This window comes from Moschus berezovskii, chromosome 1 (assembly GCF_049115385.1).
Source record: "Moschus berezovskii isolate FMDL1 chromosome 1, NW_MosBer_1.0, whole genome shotgun sequence".
NCBI lineage: Eukaryota > Metazoa > Chordata > Mammalia > Artiodactyla > Moschidae > Moschus > Moschus berezovskii.
In genome coordinates, this window is record NC_142460.1 from 129059276 (window position 1) to 129080083 (window position 20808).

At 35.6% G+C, this 20808-nt stretch overlaps 1 protein-coding gene and 1 non-coding gene across 2 annotated transcripts in view; both read right to left on the reverse strand.

Moving 5' to 3' along the window:
- Positions 1 to 4161: 4161 nt before the first annotated feature.
- The window catches only part of NMD3 (NMD3 ribosome export adaptor), a 34127-nt gene continuing 17480 nt past the window's right edge, over positions 4162 to 20808 (reverse strand). Inside the window, exons 8-16 of the mRNA XM_055410526.2 lie at positions 20055 to 20133; positions 19278 to 19374; positions 16829 to 16946; positions 15486 to 15631; positions 9648 to 9760; positions 8795 to 8867; positions 7193 to 7299; positions 4862 to 4932; positions 4162 to 4432 (exon numbers count right to left, since the gene is read on the reverse strand). Of these exons, the coding sequence (XP_055266501.2) occupies positions 4302 to 4432; positions 4862 to 4932; positions 7193 to 7299; positions 8795 to 8867; positions 9648 to 9760; positions 15486 to 15631; positions 16829 to 16946; positions 19278 to 19374; positions 20055 to 20133 (935 nt within the window). The 3' untranslated portion in view covers positions 4162 to 4301. The remainder of the gene's footprint in view (positions 4433 to 4861; positions 4933 to 7192; positions 7300 to 8794; positions 8868 to 9647; positions 9761 to 15485; positions 15632 to 16828; positions 16947 to 19277; positions 19375 to 20054; positions 20134 to 20808) is intronic.
- On the reverse strand, positions 8009 to 8115 carry LOC129554029 (U6 spliceosomal RNA). The gene has a single exon (XR_008685552.1). It is a non-coding gene; the product is annotated as a U6 spliceosomal RNA (small nuclear RNA).

Consider the following 20808-nt stretch of genomic DNA (forward strand, 5'->3'; position numbering starts at 1 on the left):
TAAAGATCCAACAATCAGATCCCTAGTTATTTATCCAAGTAAAATGAAAACCTATACACAAATGTATATATCCAGCCAACATCCACTGGATCATGGAAAAATCAAGAGAGTTCCAGAAAAACATCTATTTCTGCTTTATTGACTATGCCAAAGCCTTTGACTGCATGGATCACAATAAGCTGTGGAAAATTCTGAAAGAGATGGGAATACCAGACCACCTGACCTGCCTCCTGAGAAACCTGTATGCAGGTCAGGAAGCAACAGTCAGAACTGGACATGGAACAACAGACTGGTTCCAAATAGGAAAAGGAGTACGTCAAGGTTGTATATTATCACCCTGCTTATTTAACTTATATGCAGAGTACATCATGAGGAACGCTGGGCTGGAAGAAGCACAAGCTGGAATCAAGATTGCCGGGAGAAATATCAGTAACCTCAGATATGCAGATGACACCACACTTTTGGTAGAAAGTGAAGAAGAACTCAAAAGCCTCTTGATGAAACTGAAAGAGGAGAGTGAAAAAGTTGGCTTGAAGCTCAACATTCAGAAAACAAAGATCATGGCATCTGGTCCCATCATTTCATGGCAAATAGATGGAAAAACAGTGGAAACAGTGTCAGACTTTATTTTTTTGGGCTCCAAAATCACTGCAGATGCTGATTGCAGCCATGAAATTAAAAGACGCTTACTCCTTGGAAGGAAAGTTATGACCAACCTAGACAGCATATTAAAAAGCAGAGACATTACTTTGCCAACAAAGGTCCCTCTAGTCAAGGCTATGGTTTTTCTAGTGGTCATGTATGGATGTGAGTTGGACTATGAAGAAAGCTGATCGCCGAAGAATTGATGCTTTTGAACTGTGGTGTTGGAGAAGACTCTTGAGAGTCCCTTGGACTGCAAGGAGATCCAACCAGTCCATTCTAAAGGAGATCAATCCTGGGTGTTCACTGAAAGGACTGATGCTGAAGCTGAAACTCCAATACTTTGGCCACCTCACACAACGAGTTGACTCACTGGAAAAGACTCTGATGCTGGGAGGGATTGGGGGCAGGAGGAGAACGCGACGAGAGAGAATGATATGGCTGGATGGCATCACCGACTCGATGGACATGAGTTTGAGTGGACTCTGGGAGTTGGTGATGGACAGGGAGGCCTGGCGTGCTGTGATTCATGGGGTCGCAAAGAGTCGGACACGACTGAGCAACTGAACTGAACTGAAACACAAATGTTCACAAGAGCTTTACTCCTAATCATCAAAACCTGGAAATTCAAATGTATCTCAACAGGGGAATGGATAAACTGTGGTACAACCAATGTAACAGTATTCAAAATAAAAGTAACAAACTCCTGATATGTACCACAACTTAGACAAATCTCAACTGCACCACCCTATTTGAAAAGAAGCAGATTTAAGTGGCTACATACTCTATGATTTCATATTATATATTTTGGAAAAAGCATACCTTAAATTTAAAAAACTAGACTGGAAGTCGGCAGGGTGAAGGATAGGTGAACAGTTTGAAAACAAAGGGGGTAGCAAAGGGAATTCAGGGGAGCTGGGAGGATGATAAATTTTTTTTAATTGTAGTGGCAATTATAAGGATCAAAGAGTCGGACATGACTAAGCGACTGAACTGAACTATGTTAAAACTCAAAGAACTATAAATCAAAGCATATGCTTCACCATTTATAAACTAATGAATTTAAAAAGAAAAATCAAGTTAAAATAACAACAGCAAAGGATCAAGTCTTTTAATCCCTTCAAACAGAAAACCAACTTAAAATAACCCAAGGTCTGAAATCACCTAGACTAATCAACATCATACATTTCCTGATGCAATGCAATGAGAATTTAACACTACATCTAGGGTAATCCTGCTAAAAGGGCTTAACATAATTGTGAGGAAATATCAGACAAGGCTAAACTAAGGCCATTCTACAAAAACAACTCGTTTGGACTCCTCAAAAATGCCAATTACACCTTTAAAAAAACTCAGGAACGGGTTCAGATCAAAAAAGCCCAGAAAGAGAACTCCACACAACACAATCTTAGGTAAGGACTTTATTATAGATGGGATAAATAACAAAATTTCAGTGTGGTCCACTGATTAGATAACAATATTGTGTCAATGTTAATTCTCTGATTTTGATTATTGCACTGTGATTACATAAGAGAATTCCTTGCTTTGGAGAGGAAAAAAAACAAGTATTTAGGGTGTTACTCATAAATGGCTCAGGAAAAATAAATAATTTAAAAGACAAAGAAAAAAAATAAGGTTGTGTTTACATTTGGCAAATCTGAGTGAAGGGTTTCCAGGAATTCTTTGTACTATTCTGAAACTTTTGTCTGAAATTATGTCAAAATTCAATTATTTTTTAAAATAAACATCCTTCAGGCTAAAAATAACAGATCAAGTTATCTAAAGGTAAGAATCACCATGAACACATTTAATAAAATTAAGAGTCATGGACATGCTCTTAGTACTTACTCCAAAACTGACCAGAGAACGGTGTCCCAGCACAAAGCCTGGAATGTTCTACTGTGGCAAGGAACTAGCTTGATGCTGTTAAGTGTCTTAACTACTGAAGCAACTCTCTGCCCTCAACTGCTCCCCTGTTCATCAAGGGCCTTTTGCCTAGAGTGGCTTGATGTGCAGATCTGGCTATAAAAAAATAATCATATTGACTGAGAAATCATTCGTATTGATAAACTGGGTTATAAATCAGGGTTCTGTGGTTCTGATTAATACCAGCATTTCCCAAATCGTATCAACTCTGGGACATCAACAAGAGTATTTCGGGACCCATAAGCCTGGGAACTGTCCTCTAAAATGGCAGACTTAGCAAGGCAGTATAGCTGCACACTCTTGGCTAACAGCTTTGCTTTTAGCTATATTCCCTCATCTTGTCACAGCCTTCTTTCAACCAACAGATTTCATTACTCAGAAAGACACAACATCAAAACAAGTAAGAAACACTAATTCTATCTCAGAAAACTGCAAGAAACTTAAATACGACACAAACATAATCACTTCAAGGACACAAAAAAGGGGGAGATTGTTTTTATTTTCATGCTTTTTAAAGTCCTGACATAGAAGGGATAAAGACAGACCACAGGTAAAAACTTTAAATATGCAGACAGAAAAGAAGTCACTTTAGAAAGAACAAGGCTTTATTCATAACTTCAGGATTAAGGAGTCAAATCTTAAATAGGAAAGTGCTCCATTCAGCACTTACTCAATTTCCTTATTTAGTGATATATATAGAATTTATGAGTTGGCTCATAGTTCTGGCATGCTCAGTTATCTTGCTTATAGAAATAGGATCTTAAAACTTCATTTTCTGAACACTTTAAAAACCAAACCAATGCTTTCCCTTCAAGGATATGAAAGGTATTTCCTAATTAAATCTGATTCATGGTTTTATAAAGCAAGAAGATCATTTATATTATATCATCATCCATATGCTGGATTCTAACATTCTTTTTGATGGTGATGTGTTCAATGAAACAAACTTATAAAGATAGAATTCCTTCTCAATTTGTAAACCAAAATTTTAAAAGCAAAACTCTTGTAGAGACAGGAAGACATTTTTATAACATAAGCAGTTACAACACTAAGCTGCTGGCACAGACCAAAACAATTAAGGAATAAATTATTATTTAACCTTTCAATACTCTGTTTGCTATATAATTTGTAAATATTTTAAATATACCTTCTTCTGCAATAAAAAGTAAGATTTATCCCCAGCTAACAGCTTTTGAAGATGTAAACATTACAAATAAAAAAAGGTAACTTTCCTACTGAATGTCCCAATTTTCCTATGCCAAGGATATAAAAATGATCTAAAGTAGATTAAAGTGCCTACAAGTTCATATTAAAAATGACTTTTCATATGCTCTTCCACTAAAGCGATCAATATAAAAAGAATGTAAAAGCATGTTTAGTGCTTAAAGGTTTAGGTAACCTACAAGAAATCACAACTTGCAAGCTTTTAAACCCAGGGCTATACAGTATGTGAAAATACTAATGTCTCATAAAAAAAGGCAAGCCAATAAACTTCTATTTGTAAATGGCCTAAATTTCAGTAATAATTCCATTCTCCATCATTTTTTATCTAAAACTTCAAAGCCATCAACTGTTTTCAGTTCTTCAAGTGAGTAAGTGAAATAGTTGCATTTATTCAGGTTTTAAACTAAATTTCTCTTCTCTCAATGTGAAGGCATAGACAGAACAGACAGTAAAAGTATTTTTTCCAACACCCCGACCCTACAGATGTGGAAACCATACACAACACGATCTCAGGTCATCATCGATTCACCTTCGCCGCCAGTAGCATCTTGAGAAATGTGAAGGTCTTCAAGCATCTCAGCCAGACTAATTCGAGGTGCTCCTTCATCATCTGTGTCACTTTCCACAGGAATGGTTGAATCTAAGACAAAATATAAAGAGAACTTCAAATAAATACAAATATGCAAATACCTGCCCTCCCCATCATTACTACTATTTAACCATACTATATCTGTAGCACTTATATCACGTCCAGAGCAGGCATTTAAATATGCACTGAATGACTGAACTTGCATAAATGTATGAATAACTATCCATTTGTACAGGGGTCAGCAAATTGAGGGAACATGCTAGGATGCAAATTATATAAATGTAGCAAAGTAAACAATATTTTACTGTTGTGAAAGTTTGGGAGTTTTTTTTAGGGGGAAGATGGGTAAATGTTTAGAGTAGTTTTAGAAAATACAATAGAAGTCATTTATGGAATTGAATTTTAAGATATCAAGATACTCATACTGCAATAATTATTTATTTACAAAAGATACAACTTAAATACTCCTTATCCACCAACCTCTATAAATGTTCACATTTTTTCTAATTGCTTCATCTTCTTCAAGATCCTCAAGGAAATCTTGGTATTGCCTACAGAAGGATAAAGAAACATTTAAGTATCTCTCCTTTACCAAAAAGTATGAAGTCAATGTCGTCTTCATTTTCAGCATTACAATGTAAGTGTGTTCCAAGTATTAAAATCTTTAAAAATAACAACTGAAGGTCAAATATGGATCTTAAATAAATATGACAGGTTTTTGAAAAATATTTTCCTTCAAAATTACCTCTGATTAATAAAAAACAATACACACGTGAATATAAGTGAAAGTCGCTCAGTAGTGTCTGACTCTTTGTGACCCCACTCACTATACAGGCTATAAAATTCTCCAGGCCAGAATACTGGAGTGGGTAGCCATTGTCTTCTGCAGGTGATCTTCCCAACCCAGGGATCGAACACGGGTCTCTCACATTGCAGGTAGATTCTTTACCAGCTAAGCCACAAGGGAAGCCCAAGAATACTGGAGTGGGTAGCCTTCCCTTCTCCAGCAGATCTTCCTGACCCAGGAATCGACCAGGGTCTTCTGTATTGCATGCGGATTCTTTACCAACTAAACTATCAGGGAAGCCATACTTGAATATAAGGGGACATTAAATATAAGACAATGAGAAGACTCCTTCATACTTTACCCTCTCCCCCCAAAGTTGAAATACAAACATTTTTAAGACTATAGATGAAAAGTTAAATATGTACTTACAATATCTATTTAATATTATATATTTATACATAACGTACTTATTTTAAATTACACTATAAGACTATATTTCAGAAATACTGCTGTCTCCCACTCACATTTCAAGACATAACTTTATTTAAACTTTTCATTCATATATATCAATATTATTAATGTCATCATTAAAGCCACTCTTCTAATCATTCAATAAATTTTTCTAGAACACAGCATCTTCATTTCTCCTTAAATTGAAAACCAGTATATTTGGTATCAGAGAGCTGTTTTCTTTTACATTAAGTCATAAGTATTCATTTGCTCAGGAAGCAACAGTCAGAACTGTACATGGAACAACAGACTGGTTCCAAATAGGAAAGGGAGTGCGTCAAGGTTGTATATTGTCACCTTGCTTATTTAACTTCTATGCAGAGTACATCATGAGGAACGCTGGGCTGGAAGAAGCACAAGCTGGAATCAAGATTGCTGGGAGAAATCTCAATAACCTCAGATATGCAGATGACACTACCCTTATGACAGAAAGTGAAGAGGAACTCAAAAGCCTCTTGATGAAAGTGAAAGAGGAGAGTGAAAAGGTTGGCTTGAAGCTCAACATTCAGAAAACAAAGATCATGGCATCTGGTCCCATCACATCATGGGAAATAGATGGAAAAACAGTGGAAACAGTGTCAGACTTTATTTTTTGGGGCTCCAAAATCACTGCAGATGCTGAATGCATCCATGAAATTAAAAGACGCTTACTCCTTGGAAGGAAAGTTATGACCAACCTTGATAATATATTAAAAAGCAGAGACATTACTTTGCCAACCAAGGTCCGTCTAGTCAAGGATATGGTTTTTCCCGTGGTCATGTATGGATGTGAGAGTAGGACTGTGAAGAAAGCTGATCGCCGAAGAATTGATGCCTTTGAACTGTGGTGTTGGAGAAGACTCTTGAGAGTCCCTTGGACTGCAAGGATATCCAACCAGTCCATTCTAAGGGAGATCGATCCTGGGTGTTCATTGGAAGGACTGATGCTAAAGCTGAAACTGCAATACTTTGGCCACCTCATGCGACGAGCTGACTCACTGAAAAGACTCTGATGCTGGGAAAGGTTGGGGGCAGGAGGAGAAGGGGACGACCGAGAATGGCTGGATGGCATCACTGACTCTGTGGACATGAGTTTGGGTGTACTCCGGGAGTTGGTGATGGACAGGGAGGCCTGGCGTGCTGTGGTTCATGGGGTCGCGGAGAGTCGGACACGACTGAGTGACTGAACTGAACTGAACTCATCTCATTTGCTCTCTGTGATATCCATAAGGTTATCATTATACTTTGTGGATTATACTCTGGACCTATAAGAACTCATTATATTTTCAAATGAATCATCTGTTAACAACACTGCAATTGTCAGGTCACAAATTAGGAAAAAATAACTAGATCTGTGGTAAAGGTCATTATATCTGCTCATCCTGATCCAAACAACATATTGATAAGAAAACAAAATTAGTATTGTGTACAAGAAGCAAACATGTGGTAACTATTTCTTGATGATATAAAAACCATAAAGATTTATCAAAAAGATTTCCTTTGGGACAACATAAAAAGTATAAATGAAGTGGAACCTTTCATCATCTGTATCCATGTTTTCTCTATCTCTTGCAAGTTCTTTCAGTTTCCAGTTCCTACGACGCTGACGTTTGGTACGGTCATAGCTCTTCTTGATTAATACCTAAAGAAATATTTGCAAAATTATAAAAAATGGGAACTAAGTAACAGTACCTCAAACAAAGGCCAATGAAATTTTTTAAATGAAAGGTTATGGGAATGCCAGAAAGACCACTAACTGATGATAGTGGTTATACCTCAAAGGAAAGGAGTACAGATCAAGAAGCAGTGTCAGAACTTTCAACGTTTTTATTAAAGTACTTAGTATTTTATGAGAATGCACTTAGCCTTATGTGTATAACTGCTAAATTTACTAACTGAAATTTTCCAGTGACTGAGACTTTTTTATATTAAAAATTTCATGTTTCTGGTGGTTTTTTCCTTCTGTTACATCAAAGTTCATTTTTCCACTACCATTCATGTAAGTCATTCTGAAACATTATAAGGAAGACAATTTTTCTCCCTCATATTCCTACTAATAAATACTTATAGACTACATATATATATATTCACAACTATATATCCTAGAACAATTTAATAAAGTGGGGATTAAATAATTTCACAAAATCTTATAAGACCATTCTAATCTTCTCTTTATGACCTCTTTGAGAAATACCTATTTAGACTTACACCTAAACCATGTTTCTGTTTCCTAATTTATTAATTAATAAAAGCACAATTGGGTGACGAAGAGCGGAGTCCTTCTTATGCCACGACTTGATGTCTGCCCACAGCTAAAGAGATCAGTATTTATTTTATTTATTTATTTTTTAAAAAATATGGAACACTTCACGAATTTGCCTGTCATCCTTGCACAGAGGCAATGCTAATCCTCTCTGCATCGTTCCAATTTTAGTATATGTGCTGCCGAAGCGAGCACAATATTTATTTTAAAACATTAAGTTAGGCAAACAGGAGATAGCTTTTCACATTTCACATTCACTGTTGCTCCTGATTCTTATAAACTCATGTTAAAACTTAACATTTTTTTTTTTTCGGAAGCAACATCCTTTCTAAGACTTAATACTGTGAAGATTATTTTCAACTAATAATTATATTCAAACCTGAATGATGGTGTTAACTTTAAATGCCTTCTTAACAATACATGAGGGACTTTCCTGGCAGTGGTTAAGACTCCACGCTTCCATTGTAGGAAGCACGGGCTTGATCGCCAGTCAGGGAACTAAATAAGATCTATATGAGCTGCCGCCAAAAAAATGAAGAAAAAAGGCATGAAATAAACTGAGCCTAAAAGAATGAACAAAATAAAGGTCACCAATTTTAGCTGTAAATTTATTTTTGCTCTATAGACACTATCAAGCAATTTGACAGAATGAAAATTTGGTAAGAGAAAACAAACTCAATAAATCTTGGATTTTGAGATTATCAAAGAATAATTATCTTACATAAAGATTTTGCTATTATAACTTAACAGTAATTTCAAAAGAAATCTCTAAGTTTATTATTTTCAAAAAATGTGAACTCATGTATCTTCCCCATAATAGTTACATTAATCCCCAACAACACAAGAAAAAAGGGGGGAAAATCTAAAGCCTTACCACATCTGGGACTCTATCTGATTTCATTTTGTTGACATGTTCATCATTTAAGTTACAGTTGACCAAATCAAACCTGAAATGAAAACAATGAAACAATTAATGACACACTTACACTTTCCATGTTGTTTTATAAATGATCACCTAACAGTTCCTCCTAAGATCAAGCATTTAACATGCTTTCCCACTTCAGAAGTTGTGCAGTGAATAGGCTTCTATAGATCACAGTAAAGATAATAATGCATTCTATCTCTGAGTTTCACAAGTCATCCACTATTGCCCACCTTACCATACTCTTGTAAAAGAACAAAACAGATATATATCAGTCTAATGTTAGGATTCAGTTAGATGGCTCCATTTCATTTATAAACAACAAAAACAAAACACCCTTCATTCTCCAGTATAAAGAAGTGAAACCCCAAGAGCAAAAGTAATGTTTAAGGCAAGCTTATTAAGTTCTGCATCAGAATGGGCTATCCTATGCCCATAAAGACCCCTTACATATATAGCTGCCATATTTTAAAGGTGAAATTTATTTTAACAGCAGCATATGCCTAACAAAAAACCACTTGCTCCCAAAAAAACTATACACATAATCTTATCATACAATTTCAGGGATCAATTACTCAAAATCTTGTAACAAGTGACTCTAAGATAATGGCCAAAATGGAATAATTATAAGCTTCTGTCCAATCAGTAATTTATTTATCAATAATAAAGTGAGCTATTATACAGCTCCTAAGAATTCTTAAATTCTTTTTAGTAGAAACAACTTTATTCTAGATAGCTCTGCTGGCTCCCAGAGAAAATTTGCAATGCGACTGGGCAGTTTAAAATAATATAAAATAATACAAACCCCAACACCAGGTCTCCAGGATTTAGAAGATGTCCCAAATGAGTGCGACAAAAATACTGTTTATCTGTATTCATTTCAGATGTTTTCTGTACCCAGACTTCCCCGAGGGTATGCTTAACAGGGAAGAAAATGAACTCTTCAATAATCTAGGCATAACTCAAAAAGCATCTCTAGAAAAGTTAAATACAATGTTGATTTTGGTTTCTGATTTTCATTTTAAATTAAAAGTGTTTGACTTTCCAGACCTCTGAAACACTGTCAAAATTAACCAATTACTGAACTATGAGTAGAGAAAAACTCACAAGTAATTCATAAAATAAATATTTTTGTTAAGATTTTATTCAAGGCTTCTAGAATACATTAACATTATCACCTAAAAGCAGACACATATGTAGAACTTTCAAAAGAAATGTATTCACAGGGAGATTACCCAACAAAGACTGAGCAAAAAGAATAAAGTACATGCATCCGTGCGTGTGTTCAGTCACGTACAACTCTGCAATCCCATAGACTGTAGCCCTCCAGGCTCCACTGTCCATGAGATCTCCAGGCAAGAATACTGGAGTGGGGTGCCATTTCCTTCTCCGGGGAATTTTCCAAACCCTGCATCTCCTACATTGACAGGTAGACTCTTTACCACTGCACACCTGGGAAGCCACCTACTAGAAAGCAGGGGAATCTTCATTTAAATACAGCAAATATCTTAAGTAACACCTTATGTTTTACACATAAGGTTAAAAACACCGGAGTTCATAGAAAATAATCTAACAATCCCAGCAGCACCACTGCCACAACAGCACCCAAATCTTCAACAAATTAATTTTCTGAATGTCTAGTATTTTGAGGTATAACTTTTTAAAAAAACTATCATGGAAACATCATCTCAAGTTTGAACTTTTTAAGCAAAAAACCACTAAAGGCCCTTTCCAACATGGAATTTTATAAGCAATTGTAAATGACATTTCAGATTTCCTGGCTGAATTAAGTATAGCCATGCCAATATCTTTTACTAACAAAAACAACCCAAGTAAAATGGGATTCAGAGCAAAACACTAAGAATTATAGATAGAATTAAAGAATCTCAAAGAGATAAAAAGAAGAGGTAAAGACAGAGGAAAAAACTGACGTTTACAGACAGGTCCGGGATTTAGGGGAAAACTGGGGGGGTGGGGAGAGAAAAAAAAGCAAATTACCAGGGAAAGGCTAAATTCTAACAATGTATTTTCTGAAAACAAAAAAAATAATAATATCTAGCTTTATATATGTTGGAGAGGAAGTGGTGGTGTTTAAATGATAACACCTTAAATACTACTTAAATAGCTCCTTAAATACTACTTTCATAAGTAGAGAAAACAGGACTGACATGCTTGAAGAAATATCTGATTTCAGATACTGGGGTAAGGACTACACAATGCGATTTTAGAACACCTAAATGTTGTGGTGTTATCCCAAAATGTAAGGATCCTTTCAAAGACTAGTAAAGAAAGTCATGTCAAAGGATATAAGAATACATCTATAGCTATTAAGAAACTGAGTCAATAATTAATAATCTTTCAAAACAGAAAGCATCAGGCCTTGATGGATTCACTGGTGAATTCTAGCAAACATTTAAGGGAGATATACCATCCCTCTAGAATCTTCTCCAGAAGGCAGAAGCACAGGGAACACTTTCTAACTCACTGACAAGCCCAACATGACCCTAAAATCAATACCAGACAAAGACATTACAAGGAAAGTAAACTACAGACCAGTCTCTCATGAACACAGATTTAAAACTCAACAAAATCTAAAAGAACTGTACACCATTACCAAGTGGAATGTAACACATGCATGCAAGGCCAGTGCAACATTTGAAAATCAAGTTAATGGAGCCCATCAGGCATCAACAACAGGCTAAAAACAAAAAAAAAAATCACACAATGTTATCAATAGATAAAAAGCATTTGACAAAATCCAACACCCATTCATGATAAAAACTCTCAGTAAACTAGAAATAGAGGGGAAACGTCCTTCACTTGATAAGGAGTATCTATTTAAAAATTACAACTAACATTATACTTAATGGTCAGAAACTTGTGGAGCTTTCCCTCTAAGATCAGGTACAAGGCAAAAATGTCCCCTCTCACTACTCATTTGCAATATCCTATTGGAAACCCTAGCTAATACAAAAGATAAGGAAATGCAAGGTATATAGACTGGGAAGGTGAAAATAAAATTATCTTTGCAGATGACATGGTCATCTACACAGAAAATTTAAATGGACCAACAAGCTCCTGAATATATATATAGCAAGGTTACAGGCTACAAGGATATAAATGAAAGTCATTTTCCTGTTTACCAATACAAAAAAATGATACCTGAAATGTTAAAACACCATTTACATTAGCACCCAAAAATGAGACACTTAAGTCTAACAAACTATGTATAAAATCTGTATGAGAACTACAAAACTCTCATGAACAAAATCAAAGAACACAAAGAAGTTACATGTTCAGAGAAAGGAAAACTCAATATTGTCAAGATTTAAGTTCTGCCCAACTTGACCTATTCTGATCAAAATCCCATGTTAAGCCACATAGGTATAATATAAAACATAAAGAATACAGTCAGTCATACTGTAATACCTTCGTATGGCAACAGATGGTAACTAGACTTACCATGGTGATCATTTCATAATATTATGCAAATATCAAATCACTTGTATATAGAAAATAAACTACTATACATCAACTACGTTTCAATTTTTTAAAGATCCCAATAAGATTTTTTTGTGGGTATTAAGAATTGATTTTAAAGTTTAAATAGATAAGCAAAAGATCCTGAATAGTCAACAAGATTTTGAAGGAGAAGAACAAAGTTGTAGGAATGACACTACCTAACTTTAAGACTTACTAAACTGCTACAGAAATCAAGGCAGTGAGGCACTGACAAAAGAATAAACAAATAGATCAATGGAACAAAACAGAGTCCAGAAGTGTACCCACAAAAACACAATCAACCGATCTTTTACAAGGAAGCAAAGGCAACACAATGGAGCAAAGACAGTCTTTTCAACAAATGGTGCTTGATCAACTGGATGCATGCAAGCAAGTTGCTTTAGTTATGTCCGACTCTTCGCAACCCTATGGACCAGGCTCCTCTCTCCAGAGGATTCTCCAGGCAAGAATGCTGGAGTGGGTTGCCATGCCCTCCTCCAGGGGATCTTCCCAACCCAAGGATCAAACCCACATCTCCTGCAACTCTTGGACTGCAGGCAGATTCTTTACTGCTGAGCCACCAGAAAAGCCCAATCAATTGGACATCGGCATGCAAAAAAAAAAAAAGTCCATCTAGACACAAACCTTACACCTTCCACAAAAACTAACTCAAAATGGATCATAGACCTAAGTGGAAAACATACAACTATAAAACTCCTAGAAGATAACAAAAGGAAAAATCTAGCTGACCTTGGGTTTGGCAATGACTTTGTAAGTAAAACAAAGGCAGGATCCATGAAAGAACAGATGATAAACTGGACTTCATTAAATTAGAAACTTCTGCTCTATGAAAGACAATGTCAAAAGAATAAGAAGATAAATTATACTGGGAGAAAATATTTCCAGAAAACACATCTAAAAAAGGACATCATCCAAAATACATAAATAACTATTAAAACTCAAAAATTAGAAAAAAACAATCTGATTAAAAAAATGGGCCAAAGACCTTAACCAACAACTCGCAAAAGAAGACATACAGATAGCAGATAAGCATGAGCAAATACTCCTCATCATGAGTTATCAGGGAAATATAAATTGACAATGAGATACCATCATACACCTATTAGGATGGCCCAAATCCTAAACACGGATAAATCCAAAATCCTGACACCACCAAATGTTGGTGAAGATGTGAAGTAACAGGAGCTCTCATAGACTGCTAGTGGGAGTGCAAAATGATACCATCACTTTGGAAGGCACTTCGGTGGTTTCTTACAGAATTAAATATGTTCCTTGGTATTTACCCAAAGAAGCTGAAAACTCATGTCCACACAAAAACATGCAAAGGAATGTTTACAGTAACTTACTCATAACTGCCAAAACTTGGAAGCAACCAATATGTCCTTCAGTAGGTGAATGAGTAAACGGTGGGATATCAAGACAATACTTTGCACTTACAAAAAAGAAGCTATTAAGCCAAGACACGGAGGAGCCTTAAACACACACTACTAAGTGAAAGAAGTCAATATAAAAAGACTATACAAGTCGAATAGGAGAAGACTATATGACATTCTGGAAAAGGCAGAACTATAGAGACAGTATTTAAAAAAAAAAAAAACAGTGATTGCCAGGGGTTAGGAGGGAGTAGAAAATGCATAGTCAGAGCACAGCAGGTTCTAAGGGAAATGAAAATATCCTGCATGATACTATAATGATGTATACATGTCATTATATGATTTCATTTGTCCAAACTCATAGACAGTACAATACTAAGAGTGAACTGTAATGTCAAATATGTAATCATTTTGTGTGATTATAACATGTCAATGTGGACATAAATTACAGGTCCATAAATCTATTTATAAATTTTAACAAATGTACCACTCTTTTGGTGGGAGAAAGGCAATGACAATGGAGGAGGCTATCAATGTGTGGAGGCAAGGGGTATACAGGAAATCTTTATCTACTATTAATTTTGGTATGAACCTAAAACTGTTCTAAAAAAAAATCTTTCTCCAGGCAATCTCAACCCAGGGATTGAACCCTGGTCTCCTGCATTGCAGGTGGATCCTTTATCATCTGAGGTACCAGGGAAGCCGCCCCCGCCACAAAAAAGTTCAGTTCAGTCGCAAAAAGTAAAAGTTATTAAAAAACAATTTTTTTTAAACGACAAAAACTATTCTGATGAGGCTGCCACTGGCTACATTTGAGGCAATCTGAGTAGAAGGGAGACAGGCAGCGAGGGAAAGAAGGAGGAGGAAGAAGGCAGGAACAAAGGGAAAAAATTCAAAAATTTCAACAGAGATATCTGGCTATCAAACAATCAAACATTATTTGCCTGTTGATATATCACAAAAGGTACATATCATCACCTCTGAAATGTTCTGACAAAAAAAAAAATATCCTAAATTTAAATGAAACTTCAGATCCACTTTTAAAGGAAACATAAGAGATTATGGAGCAAGTTAAATAACATCATGAGGAAATGAGAATATAAATCCACAAAATAAATGGCCTAGTTGCCTTAGAAAGTTGGTATCATAAAAAAAATAAATTAGAAAAAAAGAGTGGGTACTATTATTATTTAAGAGGTACAATATTCAAATTTAATGTACAGTCAGTCCCCAGATAGGTACTGGTTTGAACAAACCATAAAAGACACTTTGGGACAAATGAAGAAATTTGGCAAGCTATATAGTTGATATGTACAATAATACTTTGATTATGTAGCAAATGTTTCGAGGTTTTATAGATGCATATTGAAGTATTCAGTATTTAGTGATAATATATATATATTTAATTCAAAATGTTTGAAATTTTTTAAAAAGTGAAAGAGTTAAGCTTCTCATTTGCTCCTTCTATACAAAAAGTAAAAGAAATACCTTTTCATAATAACATTTTAATATTAAAGAGAAAGAATTAACTTATCAGACAGTGTAAGTCTGATAGTTTTTACCACAATGGCCACATGTTAAAAGCAAATGGCATACAAACACAAGACGCATTTTTAACTGAATGTGGTGTTAGCTTATTTGGAACCACACTTTGGAATTACTAACAAATTAAAAAAAAAAAAAGAGTGAGAGAGGGAGACTAAAACAGTAAGTTAGGATTAGGGGAAGGTGAACAGGATGGAACTTACCTTTTTTGATATCATTCCAGCACCTGCACTGCGTTTTATATCTTGGACTATGCTGCATTCCATAACAATAAACTCCTCCAGTTGTTTGGGATGGCATAAACTATTGAAAGGGTGACTCCAGAAAGTGTTCCCATCAATATCTGCAACTAAGAGGAAACACAGAACATTAAAGAATGAAAGAATTGAAGTATTTCAAAAGCCATCAAATATGTTAACTAGGAAGAAGTTGATACAGTGAACTGGGAAGCATCAGGTCAACAGAAACCAGAGTGGCAACTCACACTGCAAGGGACATCATTTATTCCTATGCTGCTGCTGCTGCTGCTGCTAAGTCACTTCAGTCGTGTCCGACTCTGCGTAACCCCATAGACGGCAGCCCACCAGGCTCCCTGTCCCTGGGATTCTCCAGGCAAGAACACTGGAGTGGGTTGCCATTTCCTTCTCCAATGCATGAAAGTGATAAGTGAAAGTGAAGTTGCTCAGTCGTGTCCGACTCTTCACGATCCCATGGACTGCAGCCTGCCAGGCTCCTCCGCCCATGGGATTTTCCAGGCAAGAGTACTGGAGTGGGGTGCCATCGCCTTCTCCGTTTATTTCCATAATTAACCCCAAATTTCCCAGGGAGTAAGAGAAATACCAGGTGTCAAAAATATCTTAAGTAGCTACTAACAAGTACCTTTAAAATAAGATCAGATCCAATCAGCTGTATAGCTGTTTAATGTGCTGGCATTTTATTTAACACATTATCAGCCATCTTAGGTGTTTAGTTTATGGGAAATAAATTTCGACCTGACAGATGTTCATCCCAATACTGCAAACAGAATTTTGACTGATGAATTCTAATTGATAAGGATAATAAATGACTTTCTAGAAAATATCAAAATAAATTCAATGTTTTATAAAAGAAAACTTGTATTACAGTAAACGTATGAAAACAATCAAGTAGGAGATGCAACCAAGTACAGAGAGACACCTATCAATATAGGGTCTTCTTTTTAAGTCAGATGTTCCAAACTTTAAAACATATGCTCTACACTAAAATTTGATAATGAACTTAAATAATTAGTCATAAAAAATAAAAGAGGTAAATAAGTCCAGTTCAGAAAAATAAATGGGATAAGATTAATAAAAACTTAAAAATTCAAAGAAATTTTTCTTCAAAAAAAAAAACACAAGGGCAACTAACCAAAAGTGTTAAAAAATTCCAGTGTTTTAAACACTGTACAGTGTTAATTTTAACTAATTTTTTAAAACAATATTACTGAGAATACTTGATAAAATTAACATTAACAAATTATTACTATTTTTTAAATAGAAGTGTCAAGGCAGTTTCTAAAACTTACCTTGTAGGGTATTTGGATCTATGAGGTGGATGACACTTGTTACTCGAATACACACACAAATCTGGTTCATGTTTCCCAGGCTTTGTGCCAGTTTTGGAGACAGACAAACAACATTATCCTAGGAATAAGAACTAACATTTAGTGTGAAGCAAATAATAAGTAGGAGTCTTTGATACTCATCAATTTAAACCTGATCAACGTGCATTTGATCAAACCAAAATGTCATTGTTAATTCTATGTATCAACAAATGGCTTAAGAGAATCAGACCCTGCAGAAATAGAAAATAAGCTACACCTTCTTAAGACGGAGATAATTGTCTTAATAAAATGGCTTTAAAAAGTATTTTAAAGATCCTAGTCACCATGCTGTTTAGTTCAATTTTATTGAAGTGTGAATCCTTGCTTATTACTCTGTGTTAATACAGTGTGACTTCATTTACTCTCCATAAAAATTTAAGAGGAGCCATATGTTCCTCCTTCTTGCCTACATGTACCAACGTGTAATCAAAGATCTAATGCCCCCCCCAAGAATACATATGCCTCTGTGTGCACCAGGACATACTAACACCAATGTGGCGATCTGATTTTAAGATGTTATTAAAATCTAAAAGGGGTCTGGATTATATTTTAAGCTGTATCTATTCACAATCAGAGGCTCCCTCACCAAAAGGACATTCTGTACATCCTTACTGGCATCTAGCTCAGTCTTTTTTTCCTGAAACTTACTAAGATTCTCCAAAGATTAATGGAAAAACTTCTTTACACTGTGTATTCATTCAGACACCTATCTGAATCACTGAAAGCACTTAATACACAAGGCCTAAATATGTCCTCTCACCTAGATTCACTGTTTTATTTAAACTGGGGGTCTGCAAAATAAGACCCTGAGGCAAATATTTGTAAATAAAGTTTTGCTGGAACACAGCTTCAGCCCTTCATTTACCTATTATCTATGGCCAATTTTGTGCAACAACAGCATAGCTGAGTAGTTGCAAAACAGACTATATAACCTAAAAACTGCAACTATTTACTATCTGGCTGTTTACAAAAAAAAATTTGCTGACTCTGTTTAAGCCATCATTTCATGGTACTGTTCAGTCTGTACTAATTAGTGATAATAGATTTACAGCCTTAGAGTCACAGACCTAGGTACAAATCCTGGCTTCCTTTTGTTGTTGCTGCTGCTGCTAAGTCACTTCAGTCGTGTCCGACTCTGTGTGACCCCACAGACAGAAGCCTACCAGGCTCCCCCGTCCCCGGGATTCTCCAGGCAAGAACACTGGAGTGGGTTGCCATTTCCTTCTCCAATGTGTGAAAGTGAAAAGTGAAAGTGAAGTCGCTCAGTCGTGTCCGACCCTTAGCGACCCCACAGACTGCAGCCTACCAGGCTCCTCTATCCATGGGATTTTCTAGGCAAGAGTACTGGAGTGGCTTGCCATTGCCTTCTCTGCCTTTTGTTGTTAACTTTGGACAAATCATCTAACCTCCCCAAGCTTCAGTTTACTCATCTTCAGAATGATGGTATGATTTACTCCAGTTGTTATGAGACTAAACAGGTGAAACATACTTAAGTACTCAGAAAGTACCTTTATGCAAAATGCTCACAATAAATTATAGCACTTATTATTAGTGATTTAAACATAGACATGTAAGTTCCTATGTAGCAGAGACATCTAGGACACAGTCCTTAATACACAGTCTTCTACAACAGATCCCCAGTAACTATTTGTTGAATTTTAAATCATTTATATTTTTTGAAGCAGAGTTTTACCTTAGTACAATTAATGCAATGACAATTTTTGTCTTTAGAAAAAGAGATCAGATCTGCAACTACCAGAAGTGGTGGGGGTGGGGGCAAGGGGAAAGAGTAATTGGATGACCGTAGTCAAAAGGCACAAACTTCCAGTTATAAGATCAATGACTATGAAGGATATAATGCACAACATGATAAATATAATTAACAAACCTGTATGTTATGTATGAAAGTTGTAAAGAGAGTAAATCCTAAGTTCTTATGAGGAGAAAAATATTTCCTAATTTAATTTTATATCTATATAAAATAATGGATGGTCATTAAAAAAATGATAATCTATATCTTATTACTCAGATATTTTTAAAATCACAAAAATAATTCAATGCTCTCCTTCCATAATATTCTTTAATTTTATCATGCCAAAATCCAGTTTCATATAACTATCATGTGTCCACTAGGACTGCAAAGTTTAAGGAATATATGCCTTAAAAATTGCAATGAGGTCTTTTAATTAGTACACCAAAAATTTATAATTTTAAGCATGATTACTCTTAAACCTTTTTAACATGACTAAAATGTGTCAGAAATCATTAAGAAGTTATTCTAAATGTTTAACCAATCCCAGAATGAAATCAGGAGCTAATAATTACATATAAACCAATTAAGGACATGGATTAATTAAATGAGAAAAAGTACCTTGCATATTGGAACAATTTCCACAGAAAAAGTGCTTTTGTAATTGTATGTGTTACTATGGATATCCTGAGAGATCAGTCTCTGTGAGGCTTTGTATCTGTTAAGAGAAAAAGTTAACCATTATAAAAAGGCAAAGGTCTTTATTTGTCTAACCTTGGGAATATAAATTTTCAGTAAATCATCACTGTCCTAGGTCTGAAACAGCTTCCTGATGCCTGTTATGGTGAAGTCTCAGTTCATCCACTTCATTTATAAACTTTCACCAGTCTGACTGCACTCTGTTTTCACATTTATCTACTGAAAACCTATAAAGCATGCCCATGGCTTAGACCAAGCAAGTCTACATATATCATCCATTAAAAGCCACACTAATGTCCACTCCAAGTCATTGTTCACACTAATCTCACCCTTCAGTACAAACTTCACTTTTGAAAATTTCCCATTTTAGGAGCTTAAGTCCTTCTGACTCCATAAACTTTCTCCCCAAAGTCCTTTAACCCTGTTCTTCTTTTTTCTTATTTAAATACATTGATCAATGGTTTGGGACTACAGTGCTTACTATCACAGGCTGAGTCTAGTGCCCCAAAGATTCTTAATGCTCTTTGGCTAACAGTTCCATCAAAAGCAGCTTATCCAACAAATGCTTACTAACTGTGCAAGTAATCCTACTATAGTTTTACATATTTTAAGGTAAGTTGCCTAAGCCTGAAGAATGGATGTGACCTACGTTCATTCCCTATTGCCTGGATTTAATCACATGTGGGTTTCAGAACATACCTAGTGGGGACGGTACACTGAAGAAATTCTACCATCTTCTGAGCATGTTGTTTTGAGGAATAATAGAAATCCAGACCATCTTTTAAAGAAAAAACCCATATTAAAGTAACACTGCAAAGATTTTCTTCTACTAATATGACTATATCACAAATTAAATGCATATTAAATAATTAAATTATAATTTTCTTGCCATAGTACATTAGGAATGCCGTATCACTTAAGACTTGTCTGACAAAAGGATAGATAAATCAGACAAATGCAAACAAAACAAGATTCATAACTTAAACTTCAGACAAAATTCAAGGTCAAAGGGAAAAGAAAAATATTAAACAGAACAAAAAAGGGTATTTTATTTAAAAAACAGAACAATCCACCATGAAAACAACAGAAATGCATGTAATAGCATAGTGTTGAGATACAGAAATCATAAAACTACTAAAAAGAAAAAACCGGCAAATGTTAACACATGCAATCATTGAGGGAGACTAGTATAAGACTAACAAAACCAAAATGATCAAAAAATGAAATGTGCTGTGCCAAATCGCTCAGTCATGTCCAACTATTTGAAACCCTGATGGACTGTAGCCCACCAGGCTCCTCTGTCCATGGAGACTCTCCAGGCAAGAATACTGGAGTGGGCTGCCATGCCCGCTTCCAAGGGATCATCCCAACCCAGAGATCGAACCCAGGTCTCCCGCACTGCGGGCAGAATCTTTGCCATCTGAGCCACCACAGAAGCCCAAACTGACCCAAA